This window comes from Theobroma umbraticum, unplaced genomic scaffold, assembly GCF_002168275.2.
Source record: "Theobroma umbraticum cultivar Fairchild unplaced genomic scaffold, ASM216827v3 scaffold_12.1, whole genome shotgun sequence".
Classification (NCBI taxonomy): Eukaryota; Viridiplantae; Streptophyta; class Magnoliopsida; order Malvales; family Malvaceae; genus Theobroma; species Theobroma umbraticum.
The window spans coordinates 2,701,482-2,728,965 of NW_018397269.1; the positions used below are offsets into that span (position 1 = coordinate 2,701,482).

At 34.2% G+C, this 27,484-nt stretch overlaps 3 protein-coding genes across 6 annotated transcripts; 1 reads left to right on the forward strand and 2 right to left on the reverse strand.

The window, feature by feature from the left end:
- Positions 1-910: 910 nt before the first annotated feature.
- Positions 911-11,160, reverse strand: GTB1 (global transcription factor group B1). Its single transcript, XM_021440650.1, has 17 exons — positions 10,969-11,160; positions 10,789-10,875; positions 10,444-10,576; positions 10,199-10,265; positions 9,491-9,638; positions 9,271-9,406; positions 8,938-9,184; positions 8,655-8,840; positions 8,431-8,556; positions 7,932-8,318; positions 7,755-7,862; positions 6,882-7,658; positions 5,972-6,113; positions 4,667-5,838; positions 3,650-3,859; positions 2,263-2,758; positions 911-1,665 (listed from the first exon to the last, which is right to left on the reverse strand). The coding sequence occupies exons 1-17, from the start codon at positions 10,997-10,999 to the stop codon at positions 1,310-1,312; spliced, it is 4,809 nt and encodes a 1,602-aa protein (XP_021296325.1). The 5' UTR covers positions 11,000-11,160; the 3' UTR covers positions 911-1,309.
- A 1,248-nt stretch (positions 11,161-12,408) lies between these two features.
- SAC3C (SAC3/GANP/Nin1/mts3/eIF-3 p25 family) lies at positions 12,409-21,610 on the forward strand. Of its 4 annotated transcripts, none has more exons than XM_021440690.2 (9): positions 12,421-12,868; positions 13,155-13,255; positions 14,462-14,683; positions 15,913-16,131; positions 16,214-16,299; positions 16,432-16,528; positions 17,745-17,837; positions 17,932-18,086; positions 21,182-21,610. In XM_021440690.2, the coding sequence occupies exons 1-9, from the start codon at positions 12,556-12,558 to the stop codon at positions 21,222-21,224; spliced, it is 1,329 nt and encodes a 442-aa protein (XP_021296365.1). In that variant the 5' UTR covers positions 12,421-12,555; the 3' UTR covers positions 21,225-21,610. The 4 variants fall into 4 exon arrangements, with proteins under 4 accessions (XP_021296367.1, XP_089641316.1, XP_021296365.1 ...); XM_021440691.2 differs by having other exon boundaries at positions 12,422-12,868; positions 21,209-21,610; XM_021440692.2 differs by lacking the exon at positions 14,462-14,683 and having other exon boundaries at positions 12,409-12,868.
- Positions 21,611-22,817: 1,207 nt separating this feature from the next.
- Positions 22,818-26,539, reverse strand: LOC110425720 (Gag-Pol polyprotein/retrotransposon). The gene is made up of 9 exons (XM_021440693.1): positions 26,386-26,539; positions 26,160-26,270; positions 25,956-26,001; positions 25,795-25,849; positions 24,902-24,997; positions 24,345-24,398; positions 24,099-24,164; positions 23,189-23,267; positions 22,818-23,112 (listed from the first exon to the last, which is right to left on the reverse strand). The coding sequence occupies exons 1-9, from the start codon at positions 26,437-26,439 to the stop codon at positions 23,035-23,037; spliced, it is 639 nt and encodes a 212-aa protein (XP_021296368.1). The 5' UTR covers positions 26,440-26,539; the 3' UTR covers positions 22,818-23,034.
- Positions 26,540-27,484: the final 945 nt, after the last annotated feature.

Here is a 27,484-nt window from a genome sequence, read left to right on the forward strand (position 1 = left end):
TCTATCATAGTCTTTGGTATGTTTTTTGTTTGCTAATGATAATGATTTTCGCCTCTGGTTATTCAATATTTGTTTGTTTGCTTAATAATTGTTGATACTGATCAAGAACAATCAAAGGACTATGTAAACTTGTTCAGGCATTGATCAAAGCAACATAATTTGGCTGGATAATAATGACTGACCAGACAAAAGGTTTAAGTCTAAGCCTCCCCCTTTAACAACTTTTGCCCTTAATTACCAAACAAACAAAAAAAAATTTACTAAAGATCACACGGTAAAAAGAATTGTCATAACAAAATTATCCCTTTGATGTCCTTTCTCTATGCAAATTCACTCTTTTATAGAAAAAAAAAAAAAAGGTAGTTCAGGAGCCACAACAAGTAATATATCATACTTGTAGGTGTTGCTTTAGAAGTAGCGTAACGTCTTTTGTCTTGAAAACTTTCAAACTAGGATGGCTCGCTATTATAAACTTGCTATAATGAATTTATCGGCTTATTGAGGTGAAGGAAAATAAACTTGGTCAGGAAACTCTCAATAAAATATTACAAAAAAAATTCCTCCATTAAGAGAGAATTCTCATCTTCCCTTACTCCCTTATCAAAGAGAGTTCTTATCTCTCCTAACTTTTTGAGTTTTTTTAATTTTATTTTCTTATTAACTTATTGAACTTATTTACCAGTTTTTTTATCAATTTTAAATCAATGGCTATAATTTAAGCTTATAAATTTAATAGTTTTTATTAATTGACCTTATAGTAAAGTAAAAAATAAAGACCTTACTGCAAAATTTGCCGGAAAAGAGGTAACTTTAGAGGAGAGAAGACAACTAAAACAGGGAGAGGAAGGGAGGGGATAAAAGAGAACAGGATTACTAGTTTCTTAACAGGATGAACAAGGGGGAAACAAGATGGTTCAATCAACCAAATATTATAACAAAGTAGAGAGTATAAAATTTGGAAGCAAAAGCTATTGCTTGAATGCCTAATGCTTCCTATACAACTTTGAATAGGTTAGGTCTAACATTGATTCATATCCCTTCATCCCCATTGGATGCACCCCAAAACTTTAAAACAAAACCTATTGCAGTTTCCAATGGCAAACAAAACTGACACTAACAAGATACATTCGGGAAAATTATATACCTAATCCATTAAAAATTATACACACATTCTACATGTGCGGTACACATATTTGATTAGTTAAGCTTCCTCTAAACCCTACAGCTATGCCTAGGAAATGTGAAGGAATAAAAATTCCAAGGCTTCAACAATCACCAGGTGTATTGCCCTTTGGAACCACCCACCAGATCACCAGCCAGAACCCCCATTGTCAGTACCTGCACTTGCTTGGCCCCAACCACTGTTGTCGGCACCCCAACCACCGCCGCTACCACTGCCACTTTCATTTCCACCACCGCCCCACCCACCAGGGAAAGCTTCCCGACCTGGAGAGTTTTGAACTTTAGCACCTGGGAAATTACCCCAACCATCATCCCCTTTCTTGGCACCTGAATCCCATTTGGAAGCATCATAGGATGAATCCTGCCCCTCATGTCCTCTGCTGCTGTTATATGGGCCCCTACCACGTCCACGCCCACCATATGGCCGAGGTAGACCACTTGGATGACCATCTCGGCTACCACTATTTCTGTAATCGTTTCTGCCTATAGTACCAAACAAAACCAGCCACAAATAAGATACAAAGAGCAAACCAGCAACCCAAGATGAAGAACCTTTACCTGTACAATATGCAAAAGACAAAAAGAGGAAGCCACATCCAGATGTTTGAAATTTTCTTAGTAGCTAAGGAAACTCAAACTCAACTCAGTTTGTTTAGTGAACAAGTAAAAATTGACAACTATTCCCGACTTTCTTGCTTAAGAAAGAACTTTCATTTATCTACTATCTCAAGAAAATGACAAAAATCAGTGAAAAATTATATAATTTGTCAAAACTAAATATATGTATTTAGCAATACAAGTACTAGTGTCAAATGAATTGGAATCTGGCCAAGTTTTCCGTAGTCAAACAAACATCTGGTGCACATGACAGAAAAATCCAAGAAAGATAAAAATATAATGCCAATCCAAATCACCAAAACCCTGAAACCAGGCCATTCTCCAGATGTTAAACAACTAAATACTGTGATTTGCAAAATAAGTCAGGAATTTCACACACTGAATTTAAAACAAGCAAAACGAGATGCATCATATAGATACTTTACACAATATAAAAATTGGACATTATTGCTCAACATTTACCTGTTCTTGACCCTGGAGTGGAAGATTGACCCCTGTCAAAAGAGTGGCCTCTCCAACCGCCTTCATTGGCTGAACCACCCCAACCACTACCCATAGATGCCCCTGCAGAGCCTCCAGCGGCAGGGCTTCGCATTGGTACCATTGCTGCAACTGATCTAATTGATGGAGCTGACTCATGCTGGGGATCATCAATATGCCTCTGGAAGTATGCAACAAGACGATCAATGTCCTCAAACATCCTTTTTCTAAATTTGAATCCCTTGGGATATAAGCCAATGTACTCATGATGTGGATTAGTACTCCGTATATAAGTAAGAATGAAAGTGCCTGGATGTTCATGAGAAATGCCAAAACAATACACAATCCTCATAGGATACTCTGATTTTTCAATCCTTAGAAGCTCATCAACTTCTGTTTTAGTCCCCCTCCTGAACTTGCGATAACTCAGCATTGCCTTTAGATGGGACACAAGGGGATCAACGTATCGATCCATTACCTGCAATTTAAATGCAATCAACAGACAGATCCTTTACATGTATTTTTATGCCTCCACAATATATTGTATTATGCTAAATTCTATAAAAGATGAAGAAAGCAACTGTATCTCCAAAAAAAGGATTTTGATTGCTATGGCTTGTAACTCTCATAGATCTACTAATATAGAACACTATAGCATTCAAAGTTAATATAGATGGTTTAATTTGTTCATTTTAACAAAATGACACATCATACAGCATATTGCAGCCTTCATGGTTTTAGAAGAATTAAACATTCTGCTTTAAGGGGGTATGATAAGAAAATTCCTGCAAATTAGATAAATATTTAATTCCATTTGAAGTTGTAAGTTTGAAAGTTTTCAATATGTCAATTAGTCAAAATCAAACAAATCAGATTAGAAGAGAAAAGATACTTGGAAATTTAAGTTTTAAAAACATATTCTAGAAGTATTCCCAAAGAAAAGACAGAGAGTATAATCTCACTAGAGAGAGCTTGAAAGTCAACAAATATCAATTTTGTTCGTTAAAGGGGCCAACTATGAGGCTTGCCTAAGCAAGAGTAACAATAAAATCACAGTTTTGAGTCCTCTAATGGAAGTCGTCAAGAGTTAAAGCATGGACAAACAGATTTCTTGTATGAAGATAACAATAAAAATAACAAATATTCAAATTTAGTGCTCCTATAGTCTAATTCCAAAGTTCAACCTTCAGTTTAGGGTCAGTCTTTGTTTTTCCAAGTGGATAAAGACTCCTACTGCAATTAACCCTATCTCTTCATTGAGCACCATATACTTATATGGTAATTTCCACTAAATCCATCTTATCCCTTTCAAAGTTTAATGGGCTATATCAGAAAACATAAGATACACATGTTAAAAAGAAAGACTCACCTCATCCAAATCCTCAAAAGTGTCTTCCCCAATTTTCAATGTCTTCCCAATGCGAAGCAGGCTGGTGATATCCTTGTGTTCTTTTCCACCTTCAACTATATCTTTGTGAGCATAAACTCCATCATAAACTTTGAGGGTTAAAGTTAAATAAGAAGGCCCGCGAGAACTAGGGCGGATAATACTTTCTCCAGGATCCTTGTCAGATAAATACTGTCCAACATAACAAAAGACAAACATAATAAAAGCCAAAATATTGTTACCCACTGGTTTAAAGATAAAGAAAGAAATAAGCTTTTGGAAAACTGCATTAAGGAAGCAAGGATCACAAATGCATCTAAAAGCTGCTTAATTGTAGTACCTTTTATATATTTTTGTTTTCTTAGGTTATGAGCATTAGTCTTGCTTATTTACCAATGCACATGCATCAAACATAGGTTTCCATGTTTCTGCCCCTTTCCCTACCTTTTGAGCTACATCAATTTTATATTATTTTCACTTTCAGTATCTTATTTTGACAATTAATTGAGAACTGAGATTTTCGCTTGTTCTCTCCTTTACCTCCCACTGTTTCTATTCCCCCCCTTTCCCCTATCTCTCTAATTTCTCTCTATTCTCTCTTTCCCTTCCCTGTGATGCACCACATCCTCACACGATAGGCGAACTTCGTATATCTGATGCTCAGATTAAGAAATAAAAAGCATCTTAAAAATTCTTAAAGGCCATGGTTAGTACATTTAATAGAAATTTTTCTTCTAAAAAGTGTACAGTTATATAAAGCATAGCCATTAATAATCAATCAATTCTTCTTGCACATGTAAGATACATTATGGTTGGAAATAATATTTTTGCCAGATGGAACAAGAAAATAAGAAGATCAGATGTCTATTCCTTTTCAGATTATAAAAAACACCATATAACCACCAACAAGGTTAAGTTCAAATTAATTTTTTCTTTATAAATAAATTCAATTCAAATTCAATCTAATTAACTAAAAAAGTTCCATTAATTCCAACATACCTCCATAGCTTCATCAGCAGTAATATTTTGGAAGCGTGGATGAACAATCATCCTTGGCTTAAAATGCTTCTTCGCCAGCTCCTTCTCTTTACGAGCTTTCTCTTGCTCACTCTGTAAGCTGCTTCGCTCCTCATGGTAGTAAGGATCAAGGTTCTGGACATGCTGGTATCGATTGCTTCTCATTTCACTATCTTTACAAACCAGGAACACCTGATACCTATTCTTTTGAATTGATTTAATTTTGCAGGTCAGGATGTCATCTTCATGCAGTCTATCAGACAGCTCAATAATATCTCTCCAATCATCTGCATAGTCTTCTTTCATTATCATCCCAGTCAATCCAGATTCAAGTACACAGATAGCTCGTCCACCTTGCACTCTTCGAACTGTAGCTTGCACAATTCGGCCTTCTGCCAGGGTATCCTCAGTTTCACCCGAAATCATGAAGAACTCCTCATCTTGACTCGGTTCTTTATATTGTTTACGCCAATCCTGAAAGCCCTGAATTAATTCCCTTCTTATATCCTCAAAGGTCTCCCTCTTATTTTTGCGTTCCTTGCTTTCTAGATACTTATCAAGACGAAGGCTTTTCAACAAACTTGGTCGATCCCTAACTTGTTCTATCGCCATCTCCAATGCATCTTCCTCATCATGGTCACCTTTTAAATCCTCATCATAGACATCTTTTGCCAACTCCTGTGCAAGAAGATAAGATTCTGGATGTATTCTAGTGTCATCCAACAAATCAATGAACTGGCTGCTGTTAGCAGCAAGCCCACTCCGACGAACTCGGAGAAAGCCTACCGCATTGACAAACACCTTTTTACCGAGTCCATGGGTTGTTACAAAGTCCTTCCGAGTGAAAATTGTTCCAACTCTTACCAATGACCTCTGCAGTGATGCTGCCTTTCTAGGCCCAAGACCAGAAATGAATTGCAAAGGAGCAAACAACCATTCATGACTTGTAGCCAAATTAACATCAAGGCCCACCTGGTTAGTGACATCAACCAAAACCTGTTCAACCATGCCATATTTCTCATCTGCTGTGAGAAAGTTCTCCAAAGGACTAAGCTTCCAAGACAATATCTCCTTCCCAGGTCCACACAAAGTTGCAACCATCGCCAATGGATTTTGAAGATAACGCCCAAGAGCAACAGCCCGCTTAACAATGCCTGACAACATTTATGACAACAACCTTCATTAACAGGCAAAAGATGGATGGAAACTTGCATAACTGACAAACCTTAACAAAAGACATCATATCATCATGCAAACATAAACTTGTTAATATAAATAAGTATTTACCTGACTGGCCAGGTAGCTGATCTGATGAAATCCTAGAATTTTCATAGAGACGAGGGAGAGATTCATCCCCATATACAATGCTCAGCTCATCCATCTCATGCCCAACATCTCTAGGATTTTCCTCCACCATCTTAAAAATGATCTGGTGAAGAAGAAATAAACTAAATAAGCACACAAAGAATGAAGGATCAACTATATAAGAAACAAAAGATAATGAACATTAAAAATTTATTAGAAGTGTGCAATGACAATTCCGCTTGACCTAACAAAATATGATCCGGTAAAAATGAAATAAACTAAATAAGCAACACAAGGAATGAAAGTACCAACTATATAAGACTATTGAACATTGAGTACCCATCCACTGCACAATGGCATTTCCATTTGATATCACAACCAATCAAGATGATTGAGGCAACTACTTTCAGCGAGTAATCAGGGTCTTTCTCAGAGGATGACAACTGAAATTTATTCTACATACTACATGTGAAACATGAGCAGAACAGAATCCTGAAGCAGATATTTGGTCTAAATCGCATGCTATGACAGTTCAAAAGGTTATTAATTATGAGCATGATTTTCCTTTAGAAGATAACAAGTTTCTCTGAAAGTGATAGAAATGATCAATGCGACCAATCTTTAGTCAAAAGTAATCATATATTCTACAACAATTCACACAGTTGATTAAAAAAAATCTACCTTCTCAAGGCTTTAATAAAATGAGACTAGCATTTCAAGCAAATATTTGCAAGCTAAGTAGTTGAGACAAAATAAACTAGATCATATGCTAAAAAAAGAATAATTGTTTTTCAACAAAGAAAACAAAACTAAAAGATAAAGCAAAAGACATATATCATTTCAGATAAAAAGAAAAAGAAAATCCTAGCATCTCATGAATGATAAGCTTTACCTCATAAATATCATCCTTCAACCGGGTACAAGACAAATTCACAGCTCCAAGAACAACAACATGTGGTTGGTGATCAGTCATGAACTTCAAAACACGTTGCTGGTCATTTTTCTTGCGCTGCTGGTCATTAACATTTTGAGACCGTAAAGTAAGAGAACCAGTGTAAAGCACATCAAGCACCTCCCCAGATGAATCTAACATCACAAAAGTGGTTGCTGGCTTCCCAGGACCCCAACAGCAAGCCATGACACGCGGTGCAGCTTCCTCATCAGAATTAATATCATTTTCCTTTCTTTGATAAGGCCCCACAGAAACCTTACTCCACAAAACCTTTCCATATTCCAAAAGTAAGCAGTTCTTAGCTCTACTAGTCAACAAGGATCTTGCTTCTTTCTCCATTGATGGCAAAAGAAAACCAAAAAGAGCATCCTTCAGTATCAGCTGTCTCTGCTCATTCCACTGTTGAGCAGATTTACTAACACCATTACTGAGATATACATTAAATTCTTTATTCAACTCATCAAGACATTTTTCTGGCAGCTTAATAGTAACTTGAAGAAGCTTCTCCTCTTCAGCCTTCTGAATAAGGAGCCACTGTGCATCATCAAATCTGCTCAATGGTTTTTCACGCAACCACTTCACACCTGCAAACTGATGGAAAGAATCTATGGCTATCTTTCCATCAGGAGTAGGAATGGTTGATACTACAGCATTCTCCATATAGATTCCACGGACACATTTCTTGACAGATGGCTCACAACTTATCTCAACTGCAGCCTATGAAAAGAAAACCATAAATTAATAGATATGGTAGAACAAGATGTTATGACCAACACTGGCACTGTATTTGCTCATAAGAATAACAATGTCTACCATATGTCTGGCTCCTTTAAGGACAGCTTGTGGAGTCTCAAACATTGCACATGTAAAGTTTGAAGCCATCTCTTCTGGTGTCTCCTTTGCATCTTCCAACTCATCATTCTACAATCAAATGAATGAAGAACATTAGATCTCAGTACAATATAACAGAAACTGCCAAAGAAAACTCACCATCTTTTCCAGAGATAGCTGTGATCCAAGTTGCTCAGCACTGTATCCAAACTTGCTCGCAACCATCCACAGGCCAGCCTTATTGCAAATACTATATTGTGATCTCCTCTTGGGCCTCTTATATTGACCTTCATCCACACCAACCTCCCCCGGTGGGAAATGCAAGTTAAACTTGGCATCAACATCATCAACTTCCCTTTCCGAGTCTGCATCCTTAAGAGCCTTAAGAATTGACTCAAAAAGCTGTTGGTTTAAGTTAAGTCTTGTCTCATCATATACCCGACGAGATTCTTCTTCAAATCGCTTACTATAGTGCGACTGAAGACCAGTCTTTCGCTTTTGAAGAAGCAGCCATTTTCGGTCCAGGTCCTGAATTGCCCAAAGTACCTGAATAGAAGCACAGTACCTGTTATTTGCATAAAAAACCATTGTACTAACTTCTGAACTTGATTATATACACAATCAACAAATTTCATAGTTCCATGTCCAGTCCAATTACCCTGTGCCACTTTATTGCAGGTGTTTTCTCAGAGTTATCCTGATCAACATCATCAATCTCATGTTGCTCAGGATCTTTTAGCAGACTTAAGCACTGCTCCTTGCGATACGTCGCAATAAAGGGAATCTGAAAGCAAGAAAGAATGGAAGATTACCAAGGCAAAAAAAAATAAAAATCCAGACCAACAGATAAGTCAATTATAAATCAAATCAGTAAGTACTAACATCTAACTTCTGCACATGTGTCAGCTCCAAAAATCTCATAATGTCTTCCCTGTTTATAGAGAGATCCTGCCCTTCTTTACCACATAAAGGTACAGCACCAATTATAAGTTGGTGCTGTATCCAGGTGCTCTCTTCGATTATGCTCATTTCATCTATTGGAGGAGTCCCAGTGCTTTCTTCAGAAATCTACAAAAAAGAAATGTGAAGCCAATCTCCACTGATGCTAAGAGAACTCAAGGAAATAAAAAAGAATTTTACATTTATAAGAGCCATGTGAACAAACCTGCATTCTTTCTGGTATATCAGTCATCCGAATTTGGTCATCCTTTTCTGTCATATACTTTTCAGACAGAACAGTAGGTTCAAATTGGTCTTCAAGTCTCCTTTCTCGCCACTCACTAGAATCTAAGCCCTGTTTCCGTAGTTGAAGGAGTTCATCAACATCACCAAATATTTCTTGAGCTTCCAGTAAAGCAGATGATGTAACTCCTGGTGCCTGCCTTGACTTATTTTTCTTCAACTTCTTCCGTCTACATAACAAGTTATTTTAAATGAAAAGATATCACAAAATTAAATGAAAAAAAGCCAGCACATTCACGCCCTACATAGATTATACCTAACAGAAGCTCCGTGCTCATCTAAATCATCTTCATCTACAATAAAGTCTGCCATGTCATCTTCTTCACCCATATCTCCATCCTCTTCCTCATCAATTTGCACTTCATCTTCAGGAATATCTTCAAGAGGTTGTCCTAAACCATTTACATGCATCAACCAGTTATTGAAAATTGAATCCAAATAATAATGATCATGGACAAGATGCTCAATATGCTAACCATCATCATCACCAAATAAGGTACGCTTAAGCTTCTCCTCAGCAGTTACCCCACCCTTAATGCTTCCATCAAACTCCTCATCAGAACCAAATCGCTCCTCATCAAAATCTCTTTGAGCCTTTTTTAACCGCTTAAATTTCTTGCTACCCTGAAAAAGTTTTTGAAGCAGAAACCTCAAAAATATATAGAGAATAGGACTGTGCAAAGGAAAAAGAAAACCAAAAATCAAATCAAATTGTGATCTCCAGTTTGGTATTTAATTGTACTAATGAATTTCGATTCGAAAATAAACCATTCAGTATGGTTATATTTAACATTAAATCAACAATGACAAAACAGAACTTAAATGATGTAAAATTTAACATTAGTTTTCTTAATTCAAATAGGTAAGCACAACAAAATCATTGCCAATTTAATGGCCCTTTCAAAAATCCAAAAACCAAAAACCAAAAACCAAGTAACTAAACATGAAGTTTTGGTTCAATTTGGTCTGGGTTTGAGCATATTTGCTTCTGTTTTGGTTTTAAACTTCAAGAAAAAAAAAATTCAAATACCTCAATTTAGTTTTTTTCCCCCCTCAAAACAGAACCAAATGCAGTAACACTCCCCTAATACCCATTACAAATGAACAAAAATCTCCACATCAATGAGAAATGAGAAACTGAACAGTCATCACTTTCCTTTTAGGTAGGGAACAAAGCTTACAACCTTTGGTACGTTAACATCATTTTCCCGGAGGAGCTCATAATCATCTTCATCAAGATCTTCAGCTTCCCTGAAAATGCCGACATAACCATCATCAAAAATTTGCTAAACTAACATCCTTTCCAAGCTGAGAATATGAAAGGAAGTTCGTTTTCTTTAATTAAAATAAAAAAGGAGAGAAAAAAAGCTGAGAATATGCCAATTAATGAAATGCAATAGCATATCATCATAGGAGGAAAAATATTAACTTTTTCTTTCTCTTTTTCTTTTTCTTCCGCCTCTCCTCATCGCTATCTTCCCTCTCTTCATCTTCATCCACTTCTTCATCCTCCACATCATCAACTATGAATCCATCATTCTCATACTCATCCTGCCCTTCCTCTGTTCAAACCAAGAAACCAAAAACTGTAACGAATTCTTCAACCAATAAAAAAAATTAAAGAAAAAAAATGATACCCGTCATGGCATTTAGCCCTAGAATTCTTTTCCTTCTCATTATATTCCTCAAAAAAATTAACAAAAAAGAAGATAAAGTTCACAAAATTGTTCCCCAATTCAGAAACAAGAAACTGGATCTCGAAACGGAGCTATACCGTCTTCTTCATCGTCGTCATCGGGGTCCCGGTCATTCAGTCTGTCTCCCTCGATGGGCTCCCCCTCCTCGTCGACCTCCAACTCATCTGCACGAATCGAACCCCGGAAAAACACCGTTAGGGATTTGATTTTCACTCAAAAAAATTAAAAAAAAAAAACGAAAAGAAAAAGAGTGTCACCTTCTTCATCAGAAACGACATTCTTTCCCATACTTCCGAAGAGAAAATCGAGAAAGAAAACAACAGAAAATTGAAACCAAACAACGCTCGCTCTGCTTTCTTCAGATTGGAAAACCCTAGTAAAGAAGCTGGGGGACGAGCGCTTCGACGGTAACGTTTATGTTTATGCAGTTTTGGTCTGTAGGAGTCAAATAAGTGATTTTCAATTGAATATTTTAAAATATTAATTAACTTTTAAAGTCAATTTATTTATTTATTTATTATATATAAATCATACTAATCTTTAAAATGATTATTTCAAATTAAATACCTAAATTTAACTATAAAAAGTGTTTTGATTTTTAATATATTTTATCAAGTATTACTTTTTTTAAAATAATATTAATACCTTATACTTTTAATGGAAAAAATTAAAAAAATTATTAAAAATTGATGAAATATATTAAATTTATAAATAATATTTGAATATTATTTTGAAATACTTCAAAACAAAAATAGACAAAACAAGAAAATATTTACATCTAATTATTTATTAAATTGTATTATTTAACTGTTATAATAAGATTATTTTGAAAAATATAAAGAAAAGCAAATAAAATTTACCATCTAATATATTATTACTCTTAATTTTTTTAAATTTTGAATTGGTTTATTTTGAATGTTTGTTTGTCTTTATTTTTTTTAATTTATCTAGTAAAAGTCAAATCAAAGATAAATTTTAAAAAAAAATTTTAAAAATATTTTTTTTAAAAAATAAAATTTTTAAATAAAGAATTTAAAAAAAAGCTCTTGAGGAGTTTTTTTTAAATATAAAAAAATTATTTTTAAATATAAAAAAATTTATTTTTATTTTAAAAATATCTTTATATGTTAAAAATAACTATAATATAAATTTTATTAAAAAAATATCTTTTATATAATCAAAATTATAACTTATAAAAAGAGTTTATAAAAAAAATTTATCAAACAACTTCAGTTTAATTATAAAAGTTATTATTTTTTATAAAAACTTCATAATAACTTTTAAATTAAAAAAAACTAAATCAAACAACTTAAATTTAATTTTAAAAGTTATTATTTTTTATAAAAATTTTATACTAATTTTTAAAATAAATTAAGTAATTAGTTATCAGTCCAATATTAAATCAAATTTTTTATTTTTAAAAAATTAAAATAATTTTTAATTCGTAAGATAATAACAATAATCTTAATAAGATAATAAGTTAATGTAATTGAAAATTAAAATTAATTTTTTAAAAATTTCCAAGATAATAACATATATATATACACGAAAACTATTATCTTAAAATTTTAATTACAAAAATTATAAATATAAAAAATAAAAAAATAAAGCAAAATAAGATGCTTTAACATAAATGAAAAAGATATTAACATGTAGATTAATATTAATAAAATATATAAAAATAATAAATCCAAAGAAAATATTTATTACAGAAAATCTAAAATTAAAAACTAACTAAAAAAATTTTAAAAATCTGAAATCACTTGAATTTAACCCACCCCGACTCTGGAGAAGGAGAGCTAATTCCTTCGGAAAGCGCACTTCGGTAGCGGCCAGTAGACCCCATGGACGAGAGCGGCCGCCGCCGTCAACAGTGGCGAAATCATCCTTCCTCCTCCGCCTCCGCCTCCCCCTCGACCGGGCCTACACGGTTCCGGTCCCAACAATACTCTTCGAATCCAACGAAAACCACCCAATCCTCTAACTTCGTTCCACGCTCCACAACTACCACTGGCACTACCCCTCACAATACCAGAAATCCCGGCTATGTCCCCAGGTGGAAATCTGTATCAAATGCGAATAATCAACAAGAAGGAGAAACAGAAGCAGGAGAAGAGGTTGGTTCTATAGTTGGAACTTGCCCTTTCATGTGCCCTGGTAATTTATTCATTTTTTATTTCTCATCCTTAAAATTCAATTATTTTTATCATAGAACAAAAAATCAACAAATTTAGCTTTGTCTTAATGTTCTTAATTTTGGGTTTTCCCTTATTTTTCATAATTGTTTTTTCATGAAGTTTGGGTAGTCAAGTAAATGATGTAAACTATGAAGCTTCATTTCCAACTGCGATTTGCAGATGAAATTATTAAACTAAGTAGCGATTAGTTTATGCTAGCTCTCAAAATATGTTGTTTGTAACCTTGTTCATCATTGTGACAACAGAGGGGGAGAGGGCTCAGCGGGAAAGGCTACGAGATTTAGCTATTTTTGAAAGGTTAAATGGAGATCCTAGGAAAACATCTCCAGCTTTAGCTGTCAAAAAGGTAAGTTCTGTCCTTCAGGTGTTTAAATTTTGATTTATGTTTTGTTTCTTTGATTGAACCATTTTTCAAATTTCAATATACAATTTATTAAGGAATTCACAGTAGATATTCAGGCATTTGCCTTGAGCTTGGTTGGAATTTGTTATGTTAAAGATATTGGTCATAATGAAACTTGATACAAAATCATAGTAATACATAAAGCTAATCAGTCTTTATGTCTTCACTCACATTAATGGATTTCATATCAAAGTGACCCTAGCAGGTTATATCAACCATGATGTTAAAGCTTTGGTGGTGTTCAATGCATAAATGTTTTTACTTATATTTAATCAAAATCCCCTTGATGTTCCCGAGAGTCTAGTGAGTTATGAACTGTTGAACAATCAAAACACAAACACATTGTGGTAGGCTGCAAGTTTACTCTGTTTTGTAACTTTCTGTATTGTTCTCTCTCTCTCTCTCTCTCTCTCTCTTTGTTGCAAAACTGACTTTTGGATTTGACAATCTTTTCATGTATGTCAATTTTTCTAGCAAATTTGATATCTACAACACTTTAATCGAAGGAACTGCATTTAGCAAAAGTACCTCATGGCTGCCATGGGGTTTTAAATTGGATGTGGTTAGTGACCAAAGGGAGGAATCTTGTTTGGAAACTATCCAATGGGCTGTGATGGATAAAAGCCAAAAAAAAGCAGCATTAGTTTGGCCCATTTGCTTTACATTACCAATTTTTTGTGCTTGAGCACAAGAGAGTAACACTTGCCTCAACATGCTTATTAGTCGCTCATGTAGTCGCTCATGTTGTCTTGACTTGTGGATATCCTCACTTGCATTACAAGGGGGCAATTTCTTTTTCCTGGATCACTTTTGGGTTGCACTTGGAATTTCGTTGAAAATATCTGTTAGCCATTTAACCACATTGGACCCACACAATCATATAAACACACACACACACACACAGAGGGAGAGATAGAGTTACCAGTTGGGGGTGGTCCGGGGGAGGTAATGCCTCTGAAGTGTCAACTGATTTGAACATCACAGTTAATTCCCAGACCTTAAAATGCTATGCAGCCCTTTTATGGCAGTTAAATTACAATCATGCAGAAAATGATGTGATGAATAAGGAAGCTAAACTATATTGCTTAGTCCCATTTTATAGTTGGTATGGTATGGGAAAGGCTGTTAATACACCCTCACTCCTGCTAGTTTTGCAGAACTATATCACTGAAGTATGTCCAAGCGTCAGATGTGCGGCCCCTCTCAGTATTGGAAGACACATTAAATTACCTTCTAAACCTACTGGACTCTAGTGAATATCCTTTTGAAGTGGTTCATGACTTCATTTTTGATAGGACTCGGTCAATAAGGCAGGATCTTGGCATGCAGAATATTGTCAATGATAGAGCAATTTGCATGTATGAGAAAATGGTACAATTTTCTTGACAGAAGCATATACCCTTTGTTTAAACCTTTTCAGTTGTGGTATGATGAGCTGAGCTGCTTGATATACTCTTTTCTTGATTGGATTGATTTGCCAAAACATTATATGTACATTGCCTCCGATTATATGTCATTCTTATCATTTGCAGTACATTATGAACCTTAAAAATTGCACCTGCTATTGGATTGAAAGGGTGTTGCTATCATCATACCATGCTTTTAGCTCATTTATCCTGTAATTTTCCGGTTGCTATGTAAATTAGGCATTTCAGAACTTGGTTTTTCCTTTTATCATTATACTTGCATGTAATGGCAGTGTAGCTACATCATATTCAATGGCAATTGTAATTCATTTAGCCTGTAATTTTCTTGTTGATGTTGAGTTGGCTATTCAGATATTGTTACTTTTAAGATTACACTTGCATCATCATTAATAGCAGTGTGTTTCAAAAAGAATTAAGAAAAAAAAAAGAAAAAGAAAAGCAATGGCAGTAGAGCTATATAATCTGCAGTGGAAGTAGGTATGTAGATTTTGGTGCTGTGAGAACCTTTTGTCAGTTGGCTTTGTTGTTTACCTAGGTGTCTGATTGGGTTTCTCAATGGTCACTTTACTAATTTATCTAAACTAGATATGATAGCAGACATGGTTACATGCATGGTTCTGTGCATTGTAACATCCTGAAAATCAATTCATAAATGTACCAAGGGGACAGTGACTGGGGTATAAGAATTTCTGTTTTTCAGGACAATGGTGGGTTAAAACAAGTCAAAAATAGTGATTTGTTTGTTTTTAAATGCATAATTACAGTATTAAACTTAATATTTATAGTTTAGGATGATAAATATAAAGGCTTTTTGAGGAATTGAAAGTTGATATTTCCATAAAATGTTTGGAAGCAATCAATCTATCTATATGAAGAAAGAGGCAAGTGGGAAAGAAAATAGAAAGAAAAACCTAAATAAGTTGTAATTTTATGTAATAGTTGATTGATCCGATCAATAAGTTTTTAAGGAATAGTCTTGCTATTACATGCAATGCCTCTTTAAAATGAAAATAAAGAACAGGTGGAGGACATTGAATGAATGACCCAAGTGGATACATGCATTTTATTGCATGTGTATTTATGAGAATGTTGTATTGGTTATCCTTTTATTATTACAATGGGAAGAGTAAAATTTTGACCTGATACCAAATTTTTGTATATTTCATCACACAGGTAAAATTTCATATAGTATCTCACCACAGGCTTCAAAATTGTGGCAGTTCAAGTATTTCATCATTGCAATATCTCAACATGGAGCAGCTTATGAAGACTTTGGCATCTCTTTATACTCTGTATGAAGCAAATCACAGCTCCAACTCTATTTATGAGAATGAAGCTGAGTTCCGTTCATTTCATGTGCTTCTTCACCTTGATTCTAAGAGCCAACAAAGGGTAACCTTTATATATTGGTTTTGTGAGTCTATATCCCTAATTTCAGCCTTGTTGGTTCTGAACAAGTACTTTGGATTTGCAGGAGGAGTCACTGTCTTTTTGGTTTCGTCGTGTACCTTCTCTTGTTATGAAGTCTAATGAAATGCATTTTGCCCGACAAGTTCTAAGGTAATCTTGAAGATTTATAGATGCATATCACTTTAACTCTTTGCTTACCTAATGTTGCAATGTATGAAACATTTTCTCACAAATTAATCTCAAAGTGGAAGGGAACTAAGATTTTGAGTTATTTTTCAACAGATTTTATCGGATGGGAATTTATAGGAGTTTTCTCTGTACTGTATCTGCTGAGGCATCATATCTACAGTACTGCATTATTGAGCCTTATGTAAATGAGGTAATCATATACATCCATTATTCTTTAACCTTTCCATTCTGGCATCATCCTCTTTCATTTATTAGACATGATTTTCAACCATTGTATCAAGGACAATACTCTATGGACACAGTTATACAGTTGTAAAAAAAATTAGGATACAGAAGTTAAAAATGTACATATTCTTATATATTAATATATGTATATGTAATTTTATTGATTTCTACTAAAACTATAAGCAATATGTACTGAAAAAAAAGTCTTCTAAAATATATTAAGTCAATATAGAAATTTTTTTTGATAGAATTGGATTAATATAATTAGTTAAAAGGTGAAGTTGTTATTTATTGTATTGCAAATAATTTGCCAAAAGGCTAAATAGCGTTCAAATTTTAACTTCCAAGAAATTTGAATGAATGTCAATCAGCCAATTAGGCTTAAAAATGTGTCATAGGCTTGTGGCTCGACGCAAACCAGTTTTGATATAAGCATATTTTGCTCATTACCCATTGCGTTTCTCTTCCCTGGTTCCAACTCTAGCCCCCATCTATGTGCGTCTTTCTGTCTGTTTTCCTCTGATGTGGGGCGGCTAGATAGATTAGAATCACCTAGGCCAGCCTTGCTCTCCGTGTTTCTTCATTCTCTTTTGAATCTCAGAAATTCTCAGCTCTCTCTTGTCAAGCAGTCAATGTCACTTCACCAGGGGCAGCCTTACTCATTTTTCCTACTTTTTTTTCTTTTTCCTGTTTTAAATTTTCTGTGCTTTTTCTTGCTGTATTTAATTGTTTTACATATCCATCCCACTTTTTGGAGAGCTGTGTCCCTATCTAACACAAACACAATGCAAATGCCGGGGATAAGGCATCTCCATACTTCGTAGATTCATGTTGATCTCATCTAGGATATGCTTGTGCATGTGCACATCTGTAAGCATTTAAAGTCAAGATGGATTTGCTTAAGCTCGTTTATCAGTGTGTACTGCTGTTAAATTTTCTGTTTGTTACCTGGATCGTCACACTTCTTTGCACACTAACATGATTCTTTTAAAATTTTTATGTGGTTTAATTATAATTATTCAACTCTTTACATATTAGATACTGTTGGGATATAACAACCTGTTTTTAGCTATGTTTTGACAGAGTGCAATGATTATACTTCTGTTGGCTCTGAAACATATTGATTGTATTTGCTGCTTTTTGTTCTGTAATTTTTCTTTTCATTTTTAAAAACTGCCCAGGTTCGAGCACTGGCTGTTTCTTATATAAATAATTGTTGCTACAAGCTTCATCCATACCCTTTGGAAGACTTGTCCAAACTTTTGATGATGAAGGTATCATTTCCAATACATGAGATTTTCAGGCACTTGTAGTTTTAGTCTTTTAGATATCTAGTTTTCTGATTTGAGTATGCTTTTGTTCTTATAGGAATCAGATATGGAATCCTTTTGCCATGCATGTGGTCTAAAGACTTTAAGTGATGATGGTGGAAATAAGTTGTTACCCACCAAGCAAACAACGTTCTGCAACCCCAAAGGAAGTTTTCAGAGCTACAGCATTTTGGGATTACAGCAATATGAGAGGTAACTTTGTAGCATGCATTCTGATATCTGCACTATTATAGAAAGTCACTGGTCTAGTAAAGTTCAGAGACGAACTCCATTCTGTCAATTGCTGGTCTCCTAGCATTAAAATACCATAATGCTTAATATAATTCCTTTAGACTCAGTCAATTAGAGTCAGGAAGGGTAAAGCAATTGTCTTCCTTGTCCACTTTTTCCTTTCCTCATTATCTACAGATTTCATATACTTCCTTTGGTTGAGTTTTGCAATTAATAATTTGAAATAAACTATATGTACATGCACAAACCGCATAGTATGTGTCTTGAAGATCTATATATGTAGGATTCTTTCTATAATATATACCCACAAGTAAACCACTTGAACAAGAACATAAGATGTTTCTTGCTATTATTTATTAACATTTAACATTTAATAATCTTTATCTCTTACACTAACTAGCAAAATCCCTGTGATATTTGTTTTTTTTATATTAGCAAGAGCTAATATCTAATATAAAAATTAACTAATATTGCTCATTATACATGCATAGATACTTTTTTTGGTAAATTATACATGCAAAAATTACAATTGCTTTACATTTATTGCCAATATATAAATATTTATTGAGTGAATTCCATAGCTCTTTCGTTAGAACAAAGAATCAAAATTGGGATAATGTCACGTTTGGGCCGTTTAGCTCCTATAATAGAGAAAAATGTTTAATGTGGTATTGTAGCTGAATTTACCATGCAAGTGCATGTATTGATAACAAGTAATATAATGAAAAATAAAGTATTGTTCCCACAAGGAATTGCTACCAAAATTTTACTAATTACTAAAATTATAACGATTTAATCTTATTCAAACGAACAAATTAAAACTACCAAATAATAAAGGAAATTAAACTAATAACAAGAACGTTAATTTAAACTAGATAAATCAATCAGAACAAGCTTAGGATTACAATTTCCTTTCAACACTTTATTTGAATCTCTTATACTCTCTCTAAAGTTACTTAAATGGATTTTCTACTCTCTCTAAAGTTACTTAAATGGATTGAGTTACTAATCTAGAGTTTTAATTTATTTTTAAATATCTTCCGAATTGCTTATAAAAATATCTCTTTCAACCAATTCACTATATTCTTATGCAAATTGAATTAAAGAAAGACTCATTAAGCTTAAACTTTACTCTTGGCTGCATATGACATGAAAGTATATTCATATCTTATATGCGAAACAAATCAATCAATCAACTAATTGAATTTAAACGTATACTATTTCATCTATGACTTACTCTAAACTCTTTTTTCCAAGTTGCATTTAGGTTACCCAATCTAATTGGTGGTCAGTCAATCAGACGGATTAATCACAAGATTGAAATAAACAATTCAAATACTATCAATCATAAGAAAGAGAGTATTAAAAATCCAAACTACATGTCAGCTTCAACTGCAATCCTAAATAAAGAAATTTAATTCATACTGAATAATAAAAACACAATCCGAAGAAGTTTAACCATCAAGAACAATACAAGAAAATCAAAGAAGAAACAGTGAACAAAAGAAAACTAAGGCTTGTCAAGTCTTCGATCTTGAATCTTACAAAGTTTTTCTTCACTTTCTTGAGTGCTTGATGGCCACTTTTTCTCCAGAAAACCCTCAGTTTAAATGTGTCTTTTTATATTACAGTACCTTTTCAATCTCGTTTTGGTTCAAAGAAATCATCAAAAGGAAAAATAGAATAAGATTTCCCTTTTCAACCTCATCAGTCAAGATATTAGAAGAAAATAAAAACTATATGTCTTAACATCTTAACTAATCAGTATGTAGATCATTGATACATAATATAAAATTTTAAAATTTATATTATATTTTTAAAGTTTACAATGTTGTCATGGGTCAGTAAGAGAACCAATGAAGGAAAAAATACCGATTAGATTGGGTGGTTAAAAATATATTAAGATTGAATATCATAATTCCTTCTGTTTTTTATTGTTGTTTTAATCATGCTGTACACCTCCTCACACCTAAACTATTCTCTTAATATTGTTATTAGTATTATTGGTTTCCATATCATTCACAACTATGGAACTTTCAAGTTTCAAGGCTTTTAAAACATAGCATTATGCTATGTTTTTATTGTTTCCCTTTTGTTTTCATCACTCTTCAAGCTCATGTTATTTGTTGAATAGCCAAGATCTATAAAATTTCATACAGATTATTGTTGAATAGCCTCGGGCCTAAAGGAAAACAAAGGCTCAACTATCCCTCAAACACCCCAAACATTGGACAGAAGAAAGAAAAAACAAAAACAAATGAGCAAGACAAACCCAACAAAAAGCAAGGAACATAACTCCTAAATCACCTTGCCTAGGCCTTGCGCCCACACGATCTCCAACATGTATTGAAGTTTATCACAAGCGTCCAATAAATGTTAAGATATAATACAAGTCCAAATATATTACTAATTCAAAGAGAATGAAAGCCAACCACGTCATGTAGATTTTCAAACCCAGCTGTGTATGTTGAAAAACGGAATCATTTTCTTTGCAACATTGTGTTTATATCGGATTCATGGTGCTTATTTGGCTAGGTTTGAAGAATTTTTTCAGATGCCTCTAATATGCGCTTAATACAATTGGATTTAATGGTTCACTTAAATATGATTTAAGCATTTTCTAGATTTGGTTATGATATCAATTAACAGATAATGGATTTGGTTATTTATTTATTTATTTTGCACAATGAGATAAAATCCTAGAATCAACTTGGACTTTCACCTTTCACTCTTTCAGCAAACAAACAAAGGTGAAACATACAGAAACAATAGGTGACAGTTTTCAAGCTTAAAAGCTGAGATCATGTGTACCTATAGTTGATCAGGTATTGAAGAGTAACAGTAAGAGTGATTGCCCCTAAAATTCCCCCTCAATTGAAAACATTTGCATGTAGAGTGATCCTGATGGCAGTTTTCTCCAATCCCTGCATCCTCATTAGGGGTCGAGAGACCCACGTCTCCTAGTGGGCTTGACATTGTGTCTCACAGTCTTTATTTTGCTTTCATATATTATTAGCTACATAATACTTCATTTTGAAAAAGCTCTAATGACCCAGGTCTATATACTCTTCTGGAAATTGCAGACAGACCACAGCCTGAGCATTTCTGATCAAATATTGTTGCTTGCAGTAGAGCGGTAGATTGGCCAACCTTCCCACTAGTCATATAAACTGTTCTTGTACACTCTTGATATTTTTTTGTTTTTCACTGCATACCTTTGTTGTAAATACTATGAACTGTGGTAGATGGGCTAACCTTCCCACTAGTCATGTAAACCGTCCTTGTACACTCTTGATGTTATTTTGTTCTTCACTGCATATCTTTGTTGTAAATACTATGAACTGTGGCAGACGGGCTAACCTTCCCAGTAGTCATGTAAACTGTCATTGTACACTCTTGATACTAATTTGTTCTTCACTGCATATCTTTGTTGTAAATACCATAAACTGTGGTAGATGGGCTAACCTTCCCACTAGTCATATAAACTGCCCTTGTACACTCTTGGATGTTATTTTGTTCTTGACTGCATATCTTCGTTTCATGACTAAGTTAATAACAATCCAAAATTCACATCGTTTACTTTCCATAGGGCATCATTTCCTTAATCTGAATTAGATTCATTCATTCGGTGTGGACTTCTTAATGCAATTCAAGTTAATCACAGTTAACAACTTTAAAACTGCAACACTCCACTGATGTCGGATTTGCTCGAGAAGGTGTGAAGATGTATTCTCCCCCTGCTCTCCCAGTCACACCTTCCCTACGTGTAAAGTTAATGAGCAGACTTTCATGTTCTCCTTTCGTTTTGCGCTTCCTTTGAATATGTCTGTGGAAGAATGACGTACTCCAATTATCAGCTATTTTGTTTCTCCAGAAACATGGTAATGATTGCAAGCATCAAAGAGCATAAAAAGATGTAGAGCTGGCCATGCGTACAGTTTATAAATTTACCATCCAGGGTTCCTTGAAGAAAAAGAAGAGGGTTAAGGATCCTTGAATTAGTCGGCAGCTGCAACAAGCAACAAGCAGAACATGAGTGTGAGACGAGGGGCCTTAGCCAATTAGCCCCGCTTGATATCGTTGGAGTTTACTCCAAAGTAAAACAAACCACAAACTTGTTCATGAATATGGGGTGTTCGCCTTTGATCTTCATGATGAACTCTAAGCCATTAAACTGACCATAGTGCATGAGCAAGTACTACAAGGTCCTATTATGGTTATGGAATCCCATCACCAGGTCGTGCAAACTACATATTCAAGGTTGTGGTGATCTTGGAGAAAGCTCCCACTTCCACCTATTGTCATATTGATGATGGAAGCCATTAAACTCAGGTACCCAACAAAAACCCAGAGATTGTAACCTACATCATTGTGGCATTAGGTTTCCGCTATGACCCTTCCAGCAATGACTACCAAGTTCGTACAGATTCAGAAATATGTTGATTTTAGGTCTGACTCATCGTCCTCATGGAAACAACTTCAGTTCCTCATGAAACGCTTATCGGGATCAAAGATGATGGGATGCTTGCAGATGGTGCCTTGCATTGGGCGTCTTCAGATTCGGATACATGGAGAGATCATTGATAAAAGCGAATGGCAATAAGAGCAAAGAGTCAATAAGTGTAGGACATTCATTTCATTGATCTCCCCAATCTCCATTGAGACAGTCATTTTCAAAAGAATAATAGAAGATAAACAAAGTTTTGTTACCTGCATACTTTCTGGGCAGTTCTACTAACTCCAATAAGAGTACATTACATTTCTAACCCCTCAAATTTTGGGGCACTATATAACAACTATACAAGCACATTAAGCTTCTGTATTTGCAATCAAAATTGTACAGCTAAGATTTAACAGGACTTAAGACTGACCAGATATGTAAGCTGGTGAGAACCAAAAATAGCCAGCTTTATGCCCAAAGCACTGTCACAACCAAAAACAGCATGAAAGCCAGCCCAAAACAAAATCCTACAATCACCATGGAAGCCTGGAGATGTTTTAAAGCATCAGACACTTACTAACAGAACAATATAGGATAATTTCAAAGTTCCAATGTCATATACCTTTCCCTGGGATTCAAACTTAAATTTGACAGTGAACCATGACAATGCTCTGTCTACAAATGGAGCAAGTGCAAGGGCCCTGCGATAAAAGCACCTATTGAATTAAATAGTTCCTGACAGAGAATGCATGCACTCTGAAACATTTGTCAGATGCAAGAAAGAACAAAAGAAGTTTACTTGATTCATGGCCACAAGAGATTTAAAATGCAAATATCTTGTGGTGATTTGATATTTACATTTATAAAGAGATAGATAGAACAGTGTTCTGAACCCATTAAGAAGACTTAACAAACTATAATGATCACCTAACAAGAATAAGCATGGAATAGATATGACTGAGACACAAGGAGTTGGCATATGCAAGATTACTAGAAGTTATTAAAGCATAATCCACAGCACCAATTAAAAGAGATCAACTAAATTCCTGCATATCAACAAAGAATGCCCCCAAATCACTGTGTATGGAAATCACCCATTTCTATAGGACAAGGTCCTTTCTTCCTCCCATCCCCACAAAAAGATAAAATGAAAAAATATATATTTAAATGTTCCTTCTGCTTTTATTCTCTGCATATGTTATGATGTTGTGAATTCCCCTAGTAAATCCTAGGGCTAGTGGTCCTTTAGGTTAATCAAATTAAACCATGTTCTAGAGAGCTTAGTTCAATGACTTGGAAATGGAGTTGGTTAGAAGTTATTCCCTTAACCTTCCCCAAAGTAAATGACATATATGCAGCTGACCTTATAGGAGCATAAAAAAACTAGCACCTAACATTGCAGAAGTTGGACAAATAAATACATGGATTTAATTAGATTCAAATTAGAACCAATTCAGGTCCCGTTGGAAGTCTCAGCTGTTCTGAATATTCTGAACTAATAGTTAAGGTAAAACATCTGAATTCTAACTCACCCTCCAGCTCTAACAAGCTTAGTCACTTGGCTTCCAGCCCAAACCATGGCCATAACCTTGAGAAATCTGCAAGGCATCAGAGTGCTCATATCATCTGCATTTCTCATAAACAATGAAAAGGATGAACAATCAAGGTTTGGCCTAAAAGTTGTTACCCCTTCTAAAAGGGATAAGGTCCAAGGTTCGAATCCACTCTCACCTTTGGACTTCCTCATATATAACAAAAGGAAAAGGATGAGATACTACCTCTCAACAGCAGCCATATAACCCATTCTTCCAGGTACTGGGGCAACATAAAACCTAAATAGCAAGCCAAGTTACTACTTGTTATAATGACTATATTAGTATGCATTCAGAGCACCTAAGTAAGATGATTATATATGAAACAGGGGAATTTCTATCATTAATGTTGAACAAACAGATGACATCAACGCTGTTGGGAAGTGGGAACATGTTATCATGCCTTTTTTGTAGTATCATTTGATCCAAATTATAGAATGCAGCAAAAAGGAACATTGGTTTAGCTTGGCTCTTCTTCATAGTTCATTTTCACTGTGTATGCAACATAACTCCGATTTGGTACTATGCAAAAATACAGGGTTGATTAGAAGAATGTTTACATTTGTCCTCACAGTTAATAGGAAAAGAACATTAACATGATACAAATCCAAATAATAATTTATACATGCCAAGACCAGAGAAAGGCATTTATGAATGTTATTTAGAGTCCATAATATTATACAAATGCCAAATGAAATCACGTAAAGATTCATGAATTAAAAAGAATACATTAATTTACTCACCAAACCAAGAGAAAAGTTGTAAGGTAGTAAGCTGTATTCAGTAGCCCATAAGACAATACTCCAGAAATTCCATATCTCCTCAACTTCTTCAACACACTGAGAACACAAGAACAAGAACAAACAAAGATATTAGATCTGCATACTCTCACCCCTCACATTCCTTTCATTATAAGGTTCAGAACTACAAGAAACAAATCAAGTCAAGATGTGAAAGCAAGATATCATTTAATACTGCTATTGCAATAGAGACAGCCATAGGAAGCAAAGATTGATCCCTTGAAAAACTTTCTTTTAACACATGTCCTCATTTTCTTTGTTGGTCTAGCAAATAAGATAGAAGGGAATTCAATGCTTCCAACAGAAAATAAGTCATTTGGCATATTTCTCATTTATGATCAAAATCTGTGTCATATAACTAAATAATAATTGCATTTAGTGTTATTTATCATTTAAACAGAGAAGAGAAGAAGAAATAATACACCTATGTATATAAACCTAGTACAGAAAGATTACAATTTAAAACACAATTTGATGCTAACATCCAATACTACCAGTGCTGTGGACTCAAAAGTAAGAAATTACTGCCAGCAGCCTTTATCAGTATACTCAATCAATTTATGACATGTTGTCTTAACAACATCAGAAGCAACCCTAGAACAACCAAGTATGGCTGTCTATATCACAATGACAGAGAGTTAGAGTGATGGAAAAGTATGCTGCACGCATACATCCATCAAGCAATGGAAGACCTTTCAGAGTAACCTAAATTTTGGCGACTATGGTAATAGGAATGAACAATGTACTTCAATCAAAAATAGTATAAATGGGAGCAAAAACAATGAACCAACCATCATTAGTCATTAACACAAATTAGAAAGGCAAGTAGTAATTACTCTTTAGATGAAAGTGATTCTCCTTCGCTACTCTCACTCTTTCCCGTTCTCGAACCTTTAAAAATCGCAAAAGAACAGATCAATAAGTCAATTTCTCGTTAAACAAAAAATCATATAAATAAACAACATTCCATTTCTTATATAATGTCTATTTCCAATACCTTCATTGTTCGACGAGTAGCTGCCATTATCCGTTGCGCCACAAACCTAGCCACACAGTAGCAATTAAAAATAAAAAAATTAAAAATTAATAGGAGCCTAACAGCATATATTAAATTAAAATATTTATAATAAATAATAAATCAATCAGTTATAAAAAATTCGGAATTATGAAAAATTATGCAAGAAATCGGAATTCCACTGACAATATTGTTATCGCCGCCGATTGAGCAAGAAACTTTGTTCAAATTCTGAGAGACAAGGCTGGTACAATTGCAAATCCCAGGAAAGGTTAAAGAGGAGAATCGATTGAAACCCTAAAAGCAAAAGAAAAAGAGTTCTGTGTTAGTAACATCAGAGAGAAAACAAAGATTAGAATAGAAATTAAAAACAGAAATCGTAATAAAATTGAAAGATACAGCGGAATTTTACGCAGTGAGGGAAGAGGAGAGCTGAGTTAGGTGTGAGTTGGAGCGAGAGAAACATGGCTTTACAAAGCGTGAAATGGCGGGTTGATCACCCTTTTTTCTGGCCTCCATTTCTCTTTTTTTTTTTTTTAACTACTAGAATTAGACCTTTGCGTTGCGCTGGAAGTAAATAAAATACATTAATGGAAACGTGGATAATAAAAAATATATATAATAAAAATTATTACAATCTTAATTATTATGTGTGAAAGTATAGTTTCTTTTTATAGTTGTATGTATTCATTTGCATATATTTAGATAAAAGTGAATGCTCATGAATAAATAGAGATGATGATATGCTGTTGAATTTATTGCTCTCGATACTACCACTTAAAGCAAAAGCCATCATCCACGAATAAAAGTTAAGATCATGATTTATTAGTGCGTTTTTGCATATATTTATTTATATACAAAAATTAACATTTTAGTGATGAATTCAAAATATTAGTTATGAATAAAAAAGTATCAAATAGTGTTTCGAATTGTTTACATCCATTGCTATCCACTTAACAAAAACAATGCCCTTGACCAAAATGAGGATCATGATCTAATGTGTTTTCGTAAATCTTTATGTATACACAAAAGGTGGTATTAGAGTGTTCAATTCATGGTGTCGTCTATCAACCAAAAATATAAAGCAATGTTGGGCATCATTGTAAGCAAAGTTCCATAATATTTTGCTATTGATGGGGCGTTGAAGAGTCTTTAGTGAGACTAGTCTTTGATGGTTAGGCAGTCTTGGAAGATTCTCTATAAAGGTAAAAATAGAATTAAAAGTTAGGTATCATAATAATAAGTTGATCAGCTTTGATATCAGTCAATTATATATAGAGTAAAAAGAAGTAGCTGTGGAGATGAAATATTTATTATTTTAACACGTAATGTTGCGAAGTAATAGTAATCCATGGTATAAAATAATGGTGCAGTTATAGAGATTATTAGTAGATTAAGGTAAAATGCATCCAGATTAAACTGAAGTTAACAATGGAAATCATAATAACTCTGATAAGCAACTCTTATATTCAATGGCTTGAATAATGGTGAACGGTGCATCAAAAAACAAG

Coding starts and splice junctions, on each gene's coding strand:
- GTB1 (XM_021440650.1), bottom strand. CDS start 10,999: ATGGGAAAGAATGTCGTTTCTGATGAAGAAG. Junction 8,319..8,430: donor CTGCAATAAAGTGGCACAGG/GTAATTGGACTG, acceptor GCTTCTATTCAG/GTACTTTGGGCAATTCAGGA. Junction 3,860..4,666: donor CTGCTGATGAAGCTATGGAG/GTATGTTGGAAT, acceptor TATGTTGGACAG/TATTTATCTGACAAGGATCC.
- SAC3C (XM_021440690.2), top strand. CDS start 12,556: ATGGACGAGAGCGGCCGCCGCCGTCAACAGTGGCGAAATCATCCTTCC. Junction 14,684..15,912: donor TTTGCATGTATGAGAAAATG/GTACAATTTTCT, acceptor TTCATCACACAG/GTAAAATTTCATATAGTATC. Junction 17,838..17,931: donor CCAAACTTTTGATGATGAAG/GTATCATTTCCA, acceptor TTGTTCTTATAG/GAATCAGATATGGAATCCTT.
- LOC110425720 (XM_021440693.1), bottom strand. CDS start 26,439: ATGTTTCTCTCGCTCCAACTCACACCTAACTCAGCTCTCCTCTTCCCT. Junction 25,850..25,955: donor CTACTCGTCGAACAATGAAG/GTATTGGAAATA, acceptor CGATTTTTAAAG/GTTCGAGAACGGGAAAGAGT. Junction 24,998..25,794: donor GAATCACTTTCATCTAAAGA/GTAATTACTACT, acceptor TTGTGTTCTCAG/TGTGTTGAAGAAGTTGAGGA.